The 16,767-nt window shown below is 38.2% G+C and overlaps 1 protein-coding gene across 1 annotated transcript in view; it reads left to right on the top strand.

The window, feature by feature from the left end:
* The window catches only part of RIT2 (Ras like without CAAX 2), a 171,741-nt gene that overhangs the window by 78,500 nt on the left and 76,474 nt on the right, over positions 1 to 16,767 (top strand). The window contains exon 4 of the mRNA XM_085042826.1: positions 9,142 to 9,333. Coding sequence (XP_084898952.1) covers positions 9,142 to 9,333 — 192 coding nt within the window. The remainder of the gene's footprint in view (positions 1 to 9,141; positions 9,334 to 16,767) is intronic.

The following is a 16,767-nucleotide window of genomic DNA, read 5'->3' as shown; positions in this document are numbered from 1 at the left end:
GAGAAAAATTTGTGTGGTGGAATTTTTAAGGTAAGAACACTTGTTCTGGAAGTCACCATGAGAGTGCATATATGCAAGCCAGAATATAATTTGCAGTCATTTATCAGGGCAATGAAGTGTTTGACTCTACAGCCTCCTGGTTTACTTCTGCAAGGTTGCACAAGGCCTCGCTGGGAAAGGTGGCAACTCTGTGATGACCACAGAAGTTGACAAGAGCATATATGAATCCCTGGAAAGCCCTTGCATGCAGCTGCAGTCATTACTTCTTTACTAGTGGGTTGTTGTCTTTTTTTTTTTTTTTTTTTAATCTCTGCTGTTTACTAAAATGTAATTACCAAGCTATTAATTTTTTCCTTTAACCATTTATGATGTATTTGTGATAAAAAGGTGAAAACTGGCTTTATTCTTTTTTGCATTTCAATGAGAACGGTGAAGAAGTATTATGTAGTGCATGATAAACCAAATGCATTTGGGGGTTTTAGAGGTAGTTAACAATGAAGATTGCTTCAGTGCCTGCATTTAGAAGAAAATTGCTAAGGTGTTTATCCCTCAGAGAGAGACCATTAGCATGAACATGAAAGAAAAAGGCAGTTCTCTGAGTTAGGGAGTGTAGTACCGAGGAATTTTTACTGGCATTGTGAGGAATTGATATGATGATTTCATCCATATATAGGGGTGAATAAAAAGTAGATATCATCTCACAGGTGATGGACTGCATCTTTTCATTACTGCACATGACAAACCATCTTGGGAAGGGCAGGATTAATAAAGTTAACAAAAGCACAGTTGCAGAAAACTGGCAAATATATTATCACGTGGAGGCAGGAGGGCAATTAGAGTGGGAATATTGGGAATCTCGGTGAAAAGAAGCTGTATCTGGAGGGAGAGTTTGAGTGCCAGTGCAGGTTATTTACTAGTTCCTCAGTAAGACAGAATGGTCACTCTGTGATGTTATATTTTGTAGTCTTGAGTTATTTTATTGGAAGTTGCTCTGATCCGTCTTTTCCGCCCCTGTATTTATTTCTCTTCACTTACTTTTTTCTATCAGGCTGGTGTGGCTCAATCCTCCTGCACAGGTCATGATGCAGGACATATGAATACAGAATAGTGAGTGCATACAAAATTTTCTTCAGTTACAGAAGGGGTAGTGAAATTGCCATCCATCAGGGTTCAGGATGCAAAGGAGCATCGACATCTGTTTGTCACGAGGCTTAATCCTGCGTGGTCTGTGACTGAGAGCAGTGCCAGCTAGGCTGGGAAGCAGTACCATGGATTAAAAGAGAAAGGGAACCTGAATCTATAAGTCCACTTGTGGGAAATAACATGATTTTGCTGATGGTGAAAATAGATTGTGTCTAACAATGATTTAAAGTCAATAAAAAAATAACCACACAAATTCATGATTTTCTGACAGGGTGAAAATTTAACATGCCAGTTCAGAGCCTCAGACTCATATGGATGAAGAGGAGAGTAATATCATCAGGAATTAACCTGATAGAGTAATCCATATTAAAAAAATAACTATCTTTATTTTTTATTAATTTCTCTTTACATTCAGGGCTTTAGCTGTTCATAAAGTCTTTTCTGTAGTCAGAGATTAAAGATGTGTTAAACAATGGGAATAAATCCATCTCTTTCCATGAGAATATATGAATTTTCAGAAAGAATCCTGAACTGAGGTATAATGCAAAATTTTCTCCTCTCTGGGACTGAAAACCTGTTTCTAGAGTAAGCAGATTGTTGCTGAAGAACATTAGAGGGAGTTAAGAAGGGGAAATTATTTAGAAAGTTTTCAGCTGAAATTTTATAAAAATCAGAAACATGAAACTGCGCTTGAATTTCATAATCAGTGCATATTTAATCATGTTTCTTAAGCTGCCAAACATCCATTCAGTTGACCTACTCAGCTTTGAACATCTTCTTGCCCATAGAAAAGGTCTTGAGGTTCCCCTTGTCAATTACTTTACCTAGGTGAGCTAACCTGGAAAACCCCTGGAAATCAGCAGCTAAAAAGTAATGCTGCTATTTGTCACAGGAATGGATATCACACCTGTGTCTTCCAGCGAAGAACACCTGTCATGAATATTCTCCTTCTTCTTCTGTTTCCCTTTCGAGGTAAATAAATTAGATTAAACAGGGGGTTGCGAGTTGTCTTCAAAATTACAGATTATTTTCAATACCTCTATCAGCTTTATCCTTGTACATTCCCAGTGTTAAGAAAAGGCGACTGATTTTGTAAAATGTGGAGTTCATAATATTGCCTTGGAAGGCTGTCAGATAAAGCTCAGAAAGCCATTAGTCTGCTAGGAACTTGGACTGCATCTTTTTTCATCTTCATACTTTTCCTGTCATCAGTGATGTGCATTTTGTCCCCAATACAAATTCACAGAAGGAAAGGGATATTGCTGTTTTACAACAGAAGCAAGAATTCTTTCCTGTAATTATAAGGCGTGAGACACTGACTGATCATTAATCAAGGGACTGATTATAATAATAATCCACTTCCACTGCAGGCTTATGGGCTAATTCTCATTTATACTAATCCCATTTTGAACTGCTCCTGAATCATTGCTATAGCAGGCAAAAAGGGTTGTGAGAAATGGTTTTGATGTGCAACCAGAACAGTGCAGAGACTTGACGAGGAGAAGAATCAATCTCTGTCCTCCAGTGTTTAAGCCAGAGCCCCTGCATTTCCTTTGGTCTGTGTCTGAGCTGTTACTCAGCTCTCTTCCTTCCTCCCAGAGATGTGGCAGATGGTTTAGGCTGGCACAGGTGGCTGAGTACCACCTGCTGCAAATTTTTCGCTATCTTTTGCTATGTAGCTCCTTTTGTAGTTGTTGCTGTTTCCAAAGGATGGCTGCAAATAGGAGAGAAGCAAGAAGAGAGCGTGAAGTGATGTTGATAACGTTCTGTGCTTTCTTGTTTTCTGCTGTGTCACTGCTGGGAGCCTATAGCTGGTGTAAACTGGAATCCTGCAGGCAAAGGCACCAGGTTGGGAACCCTGGCATCTGTGATGGAAAAGTTGTTCCTTTATTATCTCATGGTGTTACTTAACCCATGCTGAGGAGCAGCATTCCCCACTGCTGAATGCTGCGAAGGGAAAAAATCCTCTGTTGGCTTTAGGCATTGGATGCTACACTCTCTTGACCTTTTGAACTCCATTGGAAATAAAACAGCCTTGTAGAAGCTAAATGAAAAGTTTAAAATGGAGAGGAGGACTAGCCTTATCATCCAAATGCATGAAGGATTATGACTGGGCAGGGCCCAGCTGATTCTGGGGACATCAGAGGCAGGGCTGTGTATTTAGTCTCCGTTGAAGCACAAAAAAAAAAAAAACAACCCTGGCATCTTAAGCACTTCCCTGAGGATGGGTTGAGTTGCCCTCTGGAGTCAATCTTCTCTCTAATGACTGCAGAGAGAGACTTGAAAACTAAATAAAGCTATGATTCTAAATGTAGAATACCTGACTACCTCTTCAGGGGGCAGAAACCAGATGAAATAAAGACCATCCTTTGCATTTTAGACTAGTACTGGTTTTCCAAACACTAGAGATATAATATCCAGCTAACATCCTAACTGGATGCTTTTCTTTTGTAATGTATCAGCTATAGGTTTCTTGCTGCTTACTATTACAAATAAGCTTTTAAAAGCTACTTGCTTTTATCCCCTCCTCCCCTCACAAAAAATGAAAGACTAAAAAAATCCATGAAAACCAGATAATTATCACAGTGCTTCTCACCGGTGTAGTTTCATTAGGTAAATCTATTTCAAGAGGTAAAAGAGAAGCTCACTTTATGACAAGCTGTGCCAGGTGGATGATATGTAATCCTAATGAAGTCAACTGCGATGCTTCTGTGTGTAAAAGAATTTATTAACAGGGAGACATGGGAGGTTCACACTTTGGCTTTTAAAAAGATTTGCTTCTAAAAAATAATCTTTGACCATATTGGCAAAAAATCTCCTGAGACAGAAGAAATTTTCAACTTTCTTTTAATAAAAAATTCTGGGTTGTTTGTAAGCAAAAAATCCAGTTTCACATATTCCTTTCAGTGCTTTTATTTTTGCTTCTATCACTATTTGAGGATTTTTTCCCCTGCCCCTGAGTTTCTTGTGTCCTTTTTGTTCATTTCATGCTTGTTTGTTCATTGTCATAGGTGAACAATATCCTGCCTGTTTGCAAGAACATATCTCACCCCTCAAGTGTTCACTATAAATGTAAAAAAACCCACTTTATAATAAGAATGACCCCTGTGGTAATCAGGGAGACAGTTTTGATTAAGAACATCTGTTAGCAGATTCCCGGTTCTAAAGTCAAGCAGAACATAAGACAAGAAGATATGTAAAGTGACATTCTTCAAACTGTGAGGCTGGCCTCCCTGGGGAGGCTCTGACCTCTTCCAGAGATACAAGCCAAGATCATAAAAAAGGAACAGACATCAAAATGTGTGGAGTATGTGTGTAGTTTGAAAAACATGGCACCTTTGTTTCAGAGGTGCTGCATCTTTAAATTTCTAAGCACCACACTTCTGAGGAACTTGGGGAAGGACTGCACTTCTGAGTCGTGTTTACTCCTCAAACACATCACCACACAATGAAAAAGAAGGGGCAGGGATGGTGACTCTCTGCTCGCTGCCTTGTCCCTTTATTTTTGTTCTTTTCTTCTCGCCCTTTTATCCTTTTTGGGGCTGACAAGGTCATCTCTTCGCTAGGCACAACATGAGGATCTGGGAGAAATGGCTTCACTTCAGAGCTCTGCTGCTCTACAGTGGTGATGTGGGAGATGCTGCTTCTAAACGACTTCTTACTTGCCTAAAAGCTTTTCCAGGCCAGCATTCCTTCTCCAGCATTGCTCAGGAGGAAATACTTAATAATTAGTAAAGAAACAAGCTTGGCTTATCTGAACTTTATTATATACCTTCCTAGACTCTTTGAGTCAGCAAGGCAGGGCTGTCCTGAGCTGAACAAGAGACCCAGACTGTTATGTTTGATATCAACACATAAACCAACCCTTCATAAAGATATAGCTAAGTGAAGTCTGAATTTGCTGTTTAATGACTTTATTTCCTCTTCTGGAGACTTTAAGATACTGATCTTATTTGGAAACAATTATGATCTCTGAAGGAAAAAAAAACCCACCATACAAGTTCTATTTCTATTTCCATGAGAACAGTACAAATTTTAAAATTAGTTAATTGTATTGGTCTTAGTGAAAACTTTTCCTTCGCTCATTATGAAAAGTGGGATGAAAGAAGATAAAACAAGATGAAGAGAAAATAGAGGTTAGGCATTTTCTCTTTGCTGAACATAATCATCAAGAGATTTGCTTGTTAATGTTCCTCAACAACAGGTAGAAATAGATAGTCTTATGAGGATTAGTGACATTTTTTCCTCTGCATTCAATTATACTGCAAAAAGAAAAAGAAAATTTATGCTGCCTTCTTTCAACTTTCAGAAAAGTTTTGTTTTGTTTCTATCCAGACTTGATGCTTGTTCTCAAGTGTCACATCTCCAAAGAAGAATGATGATTTGGTTTCAAAAGAGTTTTCACCACACTTTTCAGTTAAGTCTTAGTCATAATACACAAGAGAGTTACTCGAGACTGATGTCAAGCTGCAAAGTGCTGTAAGCATGACAAATCTTCACTTTAATTCTCCGAATTGATTTCCTTTTGAGGGGGTGTGATTTCCTTCTGTCTCTTAGCCTTGGCATTTACTGACTTGGGAATGTTTTGTATTTTCCCTTTATTGAGTGGAAATTTGTATCCAGTACTATTCGTGAATGACTTTTTAAGAGGTCCCTTTTACAGCAGGAAAAAATTAAAGGAGATATTAGTGTGCCAGCTGCACAGATACATTGTTGCTTATTTTATAAGGGAACCAGACAAAGTAGAAAAATAAAACTACTGAAAAATCTCTAAAGCATTAGGCTTTATCTCTATCTACACCTGAACATTCACAAAACCCAGGTGAACTTGGATTTTAGTTCTGTTTACTGAGTTTCTGCTCAGAGAATCATGAAAAAAGATGGAATCTGGAATAAAGTTTGAACTTAAAAATGGACAAAGATATTTAATTGCATCTTATTCCTTTGTCTTTTATGTAAAATATGCATACAGACATGTAAGGGTTTTAGTACATTTATTGGTAATTAAATTTATTTTTTCTCTTAGTATATATTATTATGTTGACACTCCTGGTGAAGACAGTAAAAACCAGTTTCTTTTGAAATTAAAAAAAAGGCTTATTTATGTTTGACCTTGGAGTCCTTGACTTTGTACTGAGCAATCATGCCAAGGGGAAAAAGCTGAGAAATGAATGTCAACATTAAAAAATTGGAATGGAAATGACTAGCTGAGTTAACAACAGAAAGCAAAGTCTATGTCCTCAATCCAGTTTGCACTGAATACTTAATGCCTCTGAAAATGGATCACTCCAAACGACACTAAAGTACTTTTTCTGTTTAGCCTAATATATCAGCAGCAATAACCTGTAATAATAAAAAATTGCAGAGGTAAACTCATTCATATCCTGACAGTCTTAACTATGCCCTGGCATGAATCTGAGTGTGCAGGTAGATAATTCTGACTCAAGAGTGGCAGTCCCTAAAAGCTGAGAACTTTGTCCTTTTGAAATGATTCAGTGTGTAAAATTAGGAACCCAGGGCCTCCTGTCAGTCAGGGAAAGCCATTAAGCATCTCTGGGGATAATCCTGGGAGTACTCGTGCTGCAGAAGGTCACTTACTCTGAGTAACTTAAACAGGGATGCATGACCTAATTCCTTCTCAGTTTGCCATAAATGGCTATAAATGAGTGTACAAAGTTCTGAGCACTTCTAGAGGTGGATCACCTCACTTGAACAGAGATCATTCTTTGTAAAAGGCTGTGCAGAGCTGTCATACAGGGCTACAGAGGTTGATTAATGAAATTTCTAACTCAGGGAGACAGGTCGTATGGGTTGGACATTAGGTTTCATGTGAAAACATGTACTTTTAGCTACCAGCTCCATTCAGTTGTAGAAATGCTCTAAAAATAAATAATAGGTGCAAAAAATAGATAATTAGATAACTAATGGGGTAACTATTTTCCATCAGCAGAAGCAGTCTGTAGCCCATTAACGGTATTGAATAATTTACCACTTTTCACAAGGACAGGTTAGATGGCGAACAGCAGCTACACTGCCAGATAAATTCAGAAGCCTAATCCACAAATTTAACTTCACTGAAGGTTTCCGTTGTCTGCTCAGCCTGAAGTAATCCTGGCCTAAATCTGTTCCTCCTATAAAGGAGACTAGCCTACTAACCATGCTGTAGAACATTTCTAAGGGACCTTGTACCTTCTAAGGTACAAAGAAGAGAAAATAGGGTCACGAGGGGTGGGGGCTGCAGTAAGTCTTTGTTCTGCTATAAAAGCCTGGGTTCTGGGGGTGGATAATGGATTTAATGACTGTGTTTAGTCATTAACATTTCCTGCCCTCAACTTGAGTCTTTGAATGTGATCTCTAGTTTTGTATTGCATCATTCATTAATCTAGTAGCTATCTAATGTAGCTGTCAGGGAAAGACCTGGGAAAAGACACACGTCTCTTTTCAGTGTCTTGTCCAAATCACGGAGTGTGGAATCCTTTCTGTTTGATTTCTTCAGTGCTCAGCTGCCCTACTGCTTGCACATCCAGTTTCAAGAGGATGGGCTACTTTATGACCTGATGCACTCTGCTGCTGTAGCTTGGTAGTTAATAAACCCTCATGGGGTGTTACTGGTGATAATTCAGAGATTTCAAAATTCTGAGTAAGTCTCAAAGCAGAATCCTACCCTTAAATTGCCTATTAGTCTGCCATTTTGAAGCTTAGTTGGATGAACCTTTTCCTGCTGCAGGTGAAATGTTTTGAATGATCTATAAAGCCCTTGGGTAAAAGATGCATCATAAATAAATGATAATGGTCAACATGAAAGTCTATTCACAGGAAGTATTGTCAATCAACATGAGCAACTATGGAGAGTGATTTAAGGCTGAGAGTTTTAAAAGAGCATAAGAAATACATTTCCCTTCAATTTTCAGCAAGAGCTGAGGATATATATATGTAAACTGAACTGTTTTAAAACATCCTAGCCTAAATTCTCAATAGAGTAAAATATACAGGATTTGATGCTGTATCCTGCTGCTCACAGAAATGGTCCAATGTTGATATGTGTATTCCTTTCTTATCAGACCTTCCTGCATCTTAATATCTCTGGAGAACTGATTCTGTCAGGAGGATTCTGATCCTGATCGACTGTTGCCATGGTATTGGGTTATTCGGGGCTGTGATCAAGACAAGCAAACAAACTTGAGAAAGAAATAGGATTTAAAATATATTCTCAAGCCAAAGTGTCTGAGACTAGTCTATGAAAACTAAATCTTGATTTTTTTTGTGCAATGTGGCAGTTGTTAAATATTTCTGGAAAAAAATAAAAGCTCACCAGAAGCATTCCTGTGACAATAAATACATACACAGAAAGAGAAAAATGCAGAAGGAGAAAATTGGGCCAATTCTCGCACTGTTTGAAACTGTTTATTCTCATTCAATGGTCTTATCCCAAACTGAGCTAAAACTCCCATCTTCTCTGAGAGCCTTTGAAAGAGCAGAACTTTTTGCAGATCAGATCCCTGTTTTGCAAGGCACTATTCCAAAGGAATAGTGGGAATCAATGAATATCTTTTTGATATTACTGAGCTTTTGAATTGAGTGCATAATAAGGAATTTGTACCTGTCCCAGATCCCTTGGTAGCACTATACCTTCTTTTACACCTGTTAATATTCATTCAGTTGCATGTCATCTGTTTGTACCGGTAGCATTGCAGAAGTTTCTGCTAATACATGAGACAGTATTTTCTGTATGCAGGCCTTGCATAATAAGTCCATATTCTAAGAGGACAGAGGTCCCTTGATGACAAAAGAAAAAAAAAAACCATCCTAAGAGAAATCCTTATTATGGGGTTTGATGAACCCATAAGGATGCACAAGTTTCAGCAAGCAGTGTTTTAAACGGTAAAACAAGCAATGTGAATGTATGCAGGGAACCAGGCAAGTTTTCCGCAAGTTTGTTATTTACAGATGGATAATTTTGTTTGCCAAATTACTGAGCGTGTTCTTCCTGCTCTGCAGGCTGAATTCACAGCCATGAGGGACCAATACATGCGAGGTGGAGAAGGCTTCATTATCTGCTACTCCATCACAGACCGCCAGTCCTTCCAAGAGGCGGCTGAGTTCAAGGAACTCATTTATCGCGTGCGGCACACCTACGACATCCCCGTGGTGCTGGTGGGGAACAAGACAGACCTGGAGGAGTTCAGACAGGTAAGTGACTTCTCCACTGTTTTTGGCTTGGTTTCGCTTGGCTGCCTCAGGGGTTTCTGCAGCATATGTTGTGCAGTTCTACTGAGAATTATTAGCACGAGAAGAGGTTTAATCAAAGAGCGAAAAAAATTGTGGTAAATTAAGGGCTTTGCAGTACTTTTCATTCATGTGTTATGGAAGTTGAAGTAGCCTTGGCAAATCACATCCAAACTTTTTTTATTTTTACTTGAAAAACTTTGACTACTTATGTCAGATTTGTATATATATTCACAAATATATTTTCAACATAGAAAAAGCTTCAGTCAGGATCTTTGTGGCAAAAATCCTGGGTTTCTTTGAAGTTGCCAGCCATTAAATAGACTTTTTTTCCCCACGAAACATATTAAATTTGATTGAGGGGTTTTTTAACCTCAGATTGAGGAAAAAAAAAAAAAAAAAAAAAGGAAAAAAAAGTTAAAATGAAGAAATACATACAAAACTACTTTTCCCTGAAGATCCAATGACAGTGTTATTTGAGTGTTCAGGTGAAATGGGGACATGCAAGACTTGAATTCACTTTGATCTGTACACAGGATTTCAGCTACCACCACCCACAGAGCAGCAGAGGGTTTCAACTACAAGGGCAATGTCTGTGGCTCTTTCAATGTCTTCAAGAATCTTTGCTCACTCTTTTCCTTTTGCTCCCTCTCTGCTTCCTGGCTGTTTGTATTGATCTGTGCCTGTGTGAGGAAATGATTTGGAGAGAGATCATGCTAGAATGGCTTGGTTGAGACCTGGTACTGAATGGAAAATATGCCTAATCTTAGGCAGAAACTTGGAACAGGAAGGAAAAAACAAAAGATATTTTCTTCTGTGCAAAGCTTAAGATGTTCCTGATACAGCTATGACTGTTTTCAAATGCCCAACTTCTGTGCAGACATATGTAACACGTAAATAAAATGGTGGTTTTTTGGCTCATTAGCATCTGTGCTCACACAATCCTATCTACTCTTTTCCACTTATCCTGTCACTCGGGTCCCCATTTCTTTGTCTTCTTTATTCTGCCTGAAGAAAATCCAAAGCAGCATTGAGCCTGAAATTAGTTTCAAAGATCTGACTATGTACACTTAAATCTTCACATCTCTTTTCCAGATCATTGGCTTCCTCCCTAAATCAGGCTGTGACAAAACCATAATGGTGACAATCCAGCAGCAGTTTAACAGGCAACTTGTGCTTCAAACAGCTGTGCCACTTGCTTATGTTCCAGAAGGGGAGGGATGTGGATTTGGAGAAGGATGTGGATTCAGTTTTTTTGCTGAGGGAACAGAACATTGCACTTGACCCCAAAGCAGGATACAGCTGATTCCCTACTGTTACCTTTAGATGAGGTTTCAGGAATATTCTATTTTCTAAGGGTACAAAGACACTCTTTCGCTGGTATTTGGCACTACTTCTTTCTGATCTTACTTTTTGTTGAACTTTTGTGTTTTGATCACTGTCAACAGATATGAAAAATATGTATGCCTGATTTAAATGCTTTTACGTGCTCCTCAATGATCTTGTCTCATCTCAGAACCAGGAAAATGACTGTGCATGAATTTCTGGATCGAATTTCACCAACAGCATTAAGATTGAGGGACATAGGGAGGCTCTTGGGAATAATATCAGAAAATATGCCTGTGAGATGTGACAGACACACTAAAAATTGTTCTATGAGGTCACACTGATGATCCTACCTGAATATGTAAACCAGGAAATTCCAAGCTGTGGTATTACATTTTTAAAAGCTTTCAACTAACCAGGATTTAGGTCTTCAGAATATTTTCCTCCATAAGCCCTCTACGAATGCCATGTTTGGTAATATCAGAAGGGTTTTCTCAAATATTCTGCAATTCACTCTTTGACCCTTAAGTCAAAGACTAGTAAGAAAATGCAGAGAACATCTGCTCCTTTAAATAAAATATTTGAATATGACAATGTGCCCATAAACAAGTAGTATGAGCCAACCACAGAACAATGAAATTTATTCTGAAGTCCACCTTTTGGTATATTCTTTTTAAATCTGGACTACCTCTAGTCCATGGCTGTTACTGCATAATTAGTTGGTGCTGAGGTATATAAGTTGTGCTCCTAGAGTGTATCTTAGCTTAAGTTTAATCCATTTTAGGTCATGTTTTCAGACATCAGTCTACAATTCAAAGTAAGTCATGGTTAAGTGGGAGTGATAAGCAGATGCTCAGAGGACCTTCCTGACCTAAACTGAAGCCCCACTGTTTGGGGAAACACCTCTGTGCTCAGCTTTGAGACATATTAATGCTCTTCAGTGTTTCATTATTTCAGAGCTGGGAATGAGGCTGTGCTCTGTGTTTAACAAACATTGGAATAAGTTTTACCTGTGCTCACTTGTAAGCTTAAGCAATATCTAAGTAACTAGATGAGCTCCGGCAAGGTAGATTGAAAAGGAACTTTTCAAGGTCATGCACTGTGGTTACAGATTCATTAAAAGGCTTTGGATGGTCGAGAGTGACAGCCAACTAACTCTGGAATGGCAGGCAGCAATGAGATGATGATGTAGGGCATTAACATACCAATGAACAAACAGGGAGGTACACAAACACACCAAATTCTAACAGCTGAGAAATAGTAGGTGTCAGAATGCAATCAGCCAGACTGGAATTTGACCAGGGCACCAGGGCTAATATTGTTGCTTTGTTTAATGACATTTTTCTCCTATGAATATCATTAAAACAACTGTAATGTTATTCATGTTATTTCAAGACATAACATTAAGTTCAACATTCCCGGGCATCATTTCCATTTAATGACAATTCTGCAACAATCAGGCAGGCTGTAGTGGCTTGGCCAGACAAAGCTTTTGTTGGAAATGTGAACCCCTAGACAGTACAGTTAATGATGTATGCTGCTTTCCTCAGATCTATCAAAAGGACTGCAAGAACAAAACTGATCTGCAATTAAAATTGTGACTTAAGAGAAACACTGCTGAAAAACAAAACCAACGAGCTTATTATTTTTACATGATATTTTTATTTTATGATGGCTTCAGTGAATTACAGTCTTTATGTGTGCCAGTGATTTTTAATGTCCTAAAAAATGGGTTTGTTGGTATACCTTCTATAAGCAAGTTTTAATTACATTCAACAGCTTAAAGAACAAACACTTTTAATTTTCTCTGAACACGGGGGGGCTGAAATTGTGCGAAAAGTGGGGAGGAAAACAGAATAAATCATTATTTTGATGTTGTTTTGTTATATCTAGTCTGGTGGCAAGGAAGCCTCCATCCCCCATTCCCTTCCACCCATTTCTACTGCAGCTGCACTCAGTCCTTTCTGATCTTGTTATATTTTGTGTTCAGAGATTCAGTGGGAAGGTGAACAGGCATGAATGGTTAAGGTATTCACAGAATCATGGAATGGTTGGTATTGGAAGAGACTTTGAAATTAAGCTAATTCCAACACCTCTGCCATGGACAGGAACACCCTCCACTAGACTAGGTTGCTCCACGTCTGATCCAGCTTGGCCTGAAACATTATCTGTGTGCATTCCCTGATTTTTCAGCCATTTCTTTAAAAAATATTTAAGTATTATATGTGTTATATTCCACAGCTGCTTGATAGAAAAATACAGAACTAAGTGTTTGATTGGGTAACATTTTAATTTCAGTGTTTTCAAACAGCAAAGTCATTAGATCAGTAAATGTATGCTTGTATGTATTTAATTATCATCACATTTTCAGAAATATGTAGGACCAGCTGTTGGAAAATGTTACTGATACTTTCACTTTAGGTAAGACTTGTCACTTTACTCCAGATGAACACCTGGTTCTTACTGTTTAAAATATGTGTAATAGACAAATATCTAATTAGAACATATTCATCTTTAAAAAATGCATTAAAGCTATTCAAGCTCATGCCACACTAATGCTAAATTGCAGATTTATATGAAAATATTTAATAGTTAGGACCTGTGGCATTACTGAAAGGTTGTTTAAAAATATGCGTAAGCCTTTACCTACTGATCATTGCCATATATTAATTACACTGAGCAATTCAGAGGGGAATTAACTACTCAAGCTCCTTTGAATAAAGTGCTCCAAGTCTGAACTGTGAAACATATTTTCTAGAAGCTTTTTTTAACTTTTAATGTGAATGTTAGAACCCCTCTGGAAATTCTAGCTATGTAGAAATAACACAGCCTTCATGGAGAAGTTTTTCCTGTATGTTCTTTTGACCACAGTGGAATCAGCTGTGGGCTCAGCTGAGTCCATGGATAATATATTGATGTCCTTTTAGTCCAAAATTAAGAGGGCAGCTCATGTTTCTTCCAGGTCCTGGCCTCTCTGGGAAGCCTCTCATCAAAGTTTTTAGTTTTGCAGTACAGTCTTTTTCCTGAAAATAATTGTGTAGTTGTTTACCCTTCCACCCATGAGTAGTCTTACTGACTTCAAGCAAAAATCTGAGAGGAGCAGTGCCTTTGAAAGCATTTCCCTCTAAATCCCTCTCCTTCAGCAGAAAATAAAATATTAACATTAAATATGCCTTTTAAATCCAGAACTACAGGGATAACAGGGGGGAATGTGCTTAAACTGGAAGAGTTTAGATTAGATATTAGGAAGAAATTCTTCCCTGTGAGGGTGGGAAGGCCCTGGCACAGGGTGACCAGAGAAGCTGTGGCTGCTCCTGGATCCCTGGAAGTGTCCAAGGCCAGGCTGGACAGGGCTTGGAGCAACCTGGGATAGTGGAAAGTGTCCCTGTGCATGGTAGGGGATGGAACTGGATGAGCTTTAAGATGCCTCCCAACCCAAACCATTACGTGATTCTCTGACTCTTTGATTTAACACAGAACAATATATTACTGGGAGAGCAAATGTATTAGTGTGGTTTCATTGTATTTTTTTCTTTAAGGTTTTGTTATACCATAAGATAACTCTCAAACCAGGATTACAGTTAATTTTCATTATCAGAACCAGCTGAATTTTCTCACTTCAATGAGGTTTTACTCTGGAATTTGCTCAAGATAAGCTGACTGGTTATCAGACAATGTGAATGTCAACTTTTGGATTTTTCGTTTTGACAGTTGCTCTATTTTCATGCTTCTCAAACCTTGAAATATCTGTTGAGTCTGAGATGGATAAAGTTTTTGTTTTGTTTTGTTTTGTTTTGTTTTTGTTTAGCTTTTTAAAAAAACTTGTTTTGATTTGCTTTCTTTTGTGTGAGTAACTGTTTGGTATATACATCAAAAATTGTCAGTCTGTACCTTCTGGTGCCTGGTTGAGACACTGAAAATACTTCAAGAATATGATATTAAATTTTACTTTTTATTATATTTTTCAGTGCATGACTATGAAGCACTGTTTACTAGATGCTCTCTTACTCACATTATGAATCATGAAAATGCAGTATTATGAATTTCTTACCTTAGCATTAGGCTGAATTCTGTTGCTTTTGGGATTAAAACTGCTTTGAAATTTGTAACTGTACTTCGACACCAGCAGTTCCAGTTTCTCTTGAAGACATTTAGGTAAAAAAGTCTGTACTGAAGAGAGACTCTTGTTTCCCATTATTCAGACCAGTGCCCTACACAAAGAATGAAAGGTTTCAGTTTTCCTTCTGAACTTTTTAACTATGAGTTAAGGGAGATGCATTTTTTGCTGCTTATTAACAAAGAATAGTATACGTTTTTGTTAATTACAGATATTTTAAATTGGTGAGATTAAATGACTTGGCCAGACTCTCTAGAAAATCCATGCAGAAAACCAGGATTTATCACATGTCATAGAAATGTCTCATAAAATGAGATATATCTGCCTGGGAAGAAGTCTGTCTTGCTGCTGACAGCAGAGGGAGGCTCAGACAACCACCTTCCTTGCCTTTTTACAGTGCTGCTGGGGTGAGATGAAAACTTACAAAATTGTTTCTGACATCTTCTCAGCTGAGAATCAAAACTTAGTCATTCATTCTGCTATTGCTGCTGCGAACAACAGACTGTACTTCTGAACCACGCGTTTATCTTTCCTTTGGTTTTTGAATAAACACAGTCCTAGACAATGACTACAAAATCATAATGGAAATTTACTGGAAAAAATCCAGAGGAGAATATGGTACAGAAGAGCAAGTTCTTCAAAACTATTTTGTGTCCAGGGAAAGGGGAAAGGTATGGAGCACAAGCTTGACGAGGAGCTGCTGAGGGAGCTGGGAAAGGAGCTCAGCCTGGAGCAAAGGAGGCTCAGGGGGACCTTGTGGCTCTGCACAGCTGCTGACAGGAGGGGACAGCCAGGGGGTCAGGCTGTGCTCCAGGGAACAGGGACAGGAGGAGAGGGAATGACCTCAAATTGCATAGGGGGAGGTTTAGGTTGGACACCAGGGAAATATTTCTTCATGGAAAGTGTTGTCCAGCCCTGGCACAGCTGCCATTCCCCATTCCTGGAGGGATTTAAGAGCTGTGTGGATGTGGCATTTGGGGACATGGGTCAGTGGTGGCCTTGGCAGGGCTGAGGAAATGGCTAGACTTGATGGCCTTAAAGGGCTTTTCCAACCTCAGTGATTCTTTGGTTCTACTAATTTGAATTTCTTATTGAATTTTTAATTTAATTCATTCATCCATTTTGATTCCATCTTGACTGTTTATTTTCCATGTATATTCACATAGTTCCATTTTCCATGAGTGCCTAATGAAAATGAATTACATTTGTAAGGAGCTGCCATCATCAGTTATATCCACATACCTACATATTGCCTTCCCACATCATATCACATCATATTCTTTCTTTGATCTTCAAAATCTGAACAATATATGCCATTTTAGCTGTTTTGATGGAGCTATGACAGTTGTCTGAATATTTGGAATTAAAACTACTGAAGCTGTAATGATGTTTTATTATCCTAAAAAAATGTCAGACCTTTGAATAATCACTTTGTTGCACTATAAAAGTGTATCGCTGCATTCTGTCATGTTCCTCTACATGTCTAACTTTTTTTTTTTAATTGATTTTGATTTTTCAACCTTTCTTTTACACCATTTATTGTCCTAAGAAATCTTTCTCATATAGGTCTTTTTTTTTTTAATTCTTTCTAATGTTTTCCCTCCAGCCAAGAAACGAAGAAAGAAAGGAATAGAAAGAAAGAAAGGAATAGAAAGAAAGAAAAATATGTATGTTTTCCTATGCCAATACAGTTGTAGAAGTAAATTTGGCAGTTACAGTCTTTTGGAAGAAAACTCTGTTATTATCCACTTAACAGTCTTTAGCAAATATTCATTTATACATAATTTACCTCCTTGTCATTGCAATGCTTTCATGTTTCTGCAGCCTCACACAAACCACAGCTTCTTATTACCCAGGCTGCAGTAAATGCCATCAGACACACAGACAATTGTAATGAAACTGTCGGCTCATTTCTCAACTTATAATTGTGCTAACCTCTAGTGAACCACCCACTA

This window comes from Lichenostomus cassidix, chromosome Z, assembly GCF_008360975.1.
Source record: "Lichenostomus cassidix isolate B80296 chromosome Z, HeHo_3.0, whole genome shotgun sequence".
NCBI classification, from domain to species: Eukaryota; Metazoa; Chordata; class Aves; order Passeriformes; family Meliphagidae; genus Lichenostomus; species Lichenostomus cassidix.
This window is presented reverse-complemented; position numbering and strand designations above follow the sequence as displayed.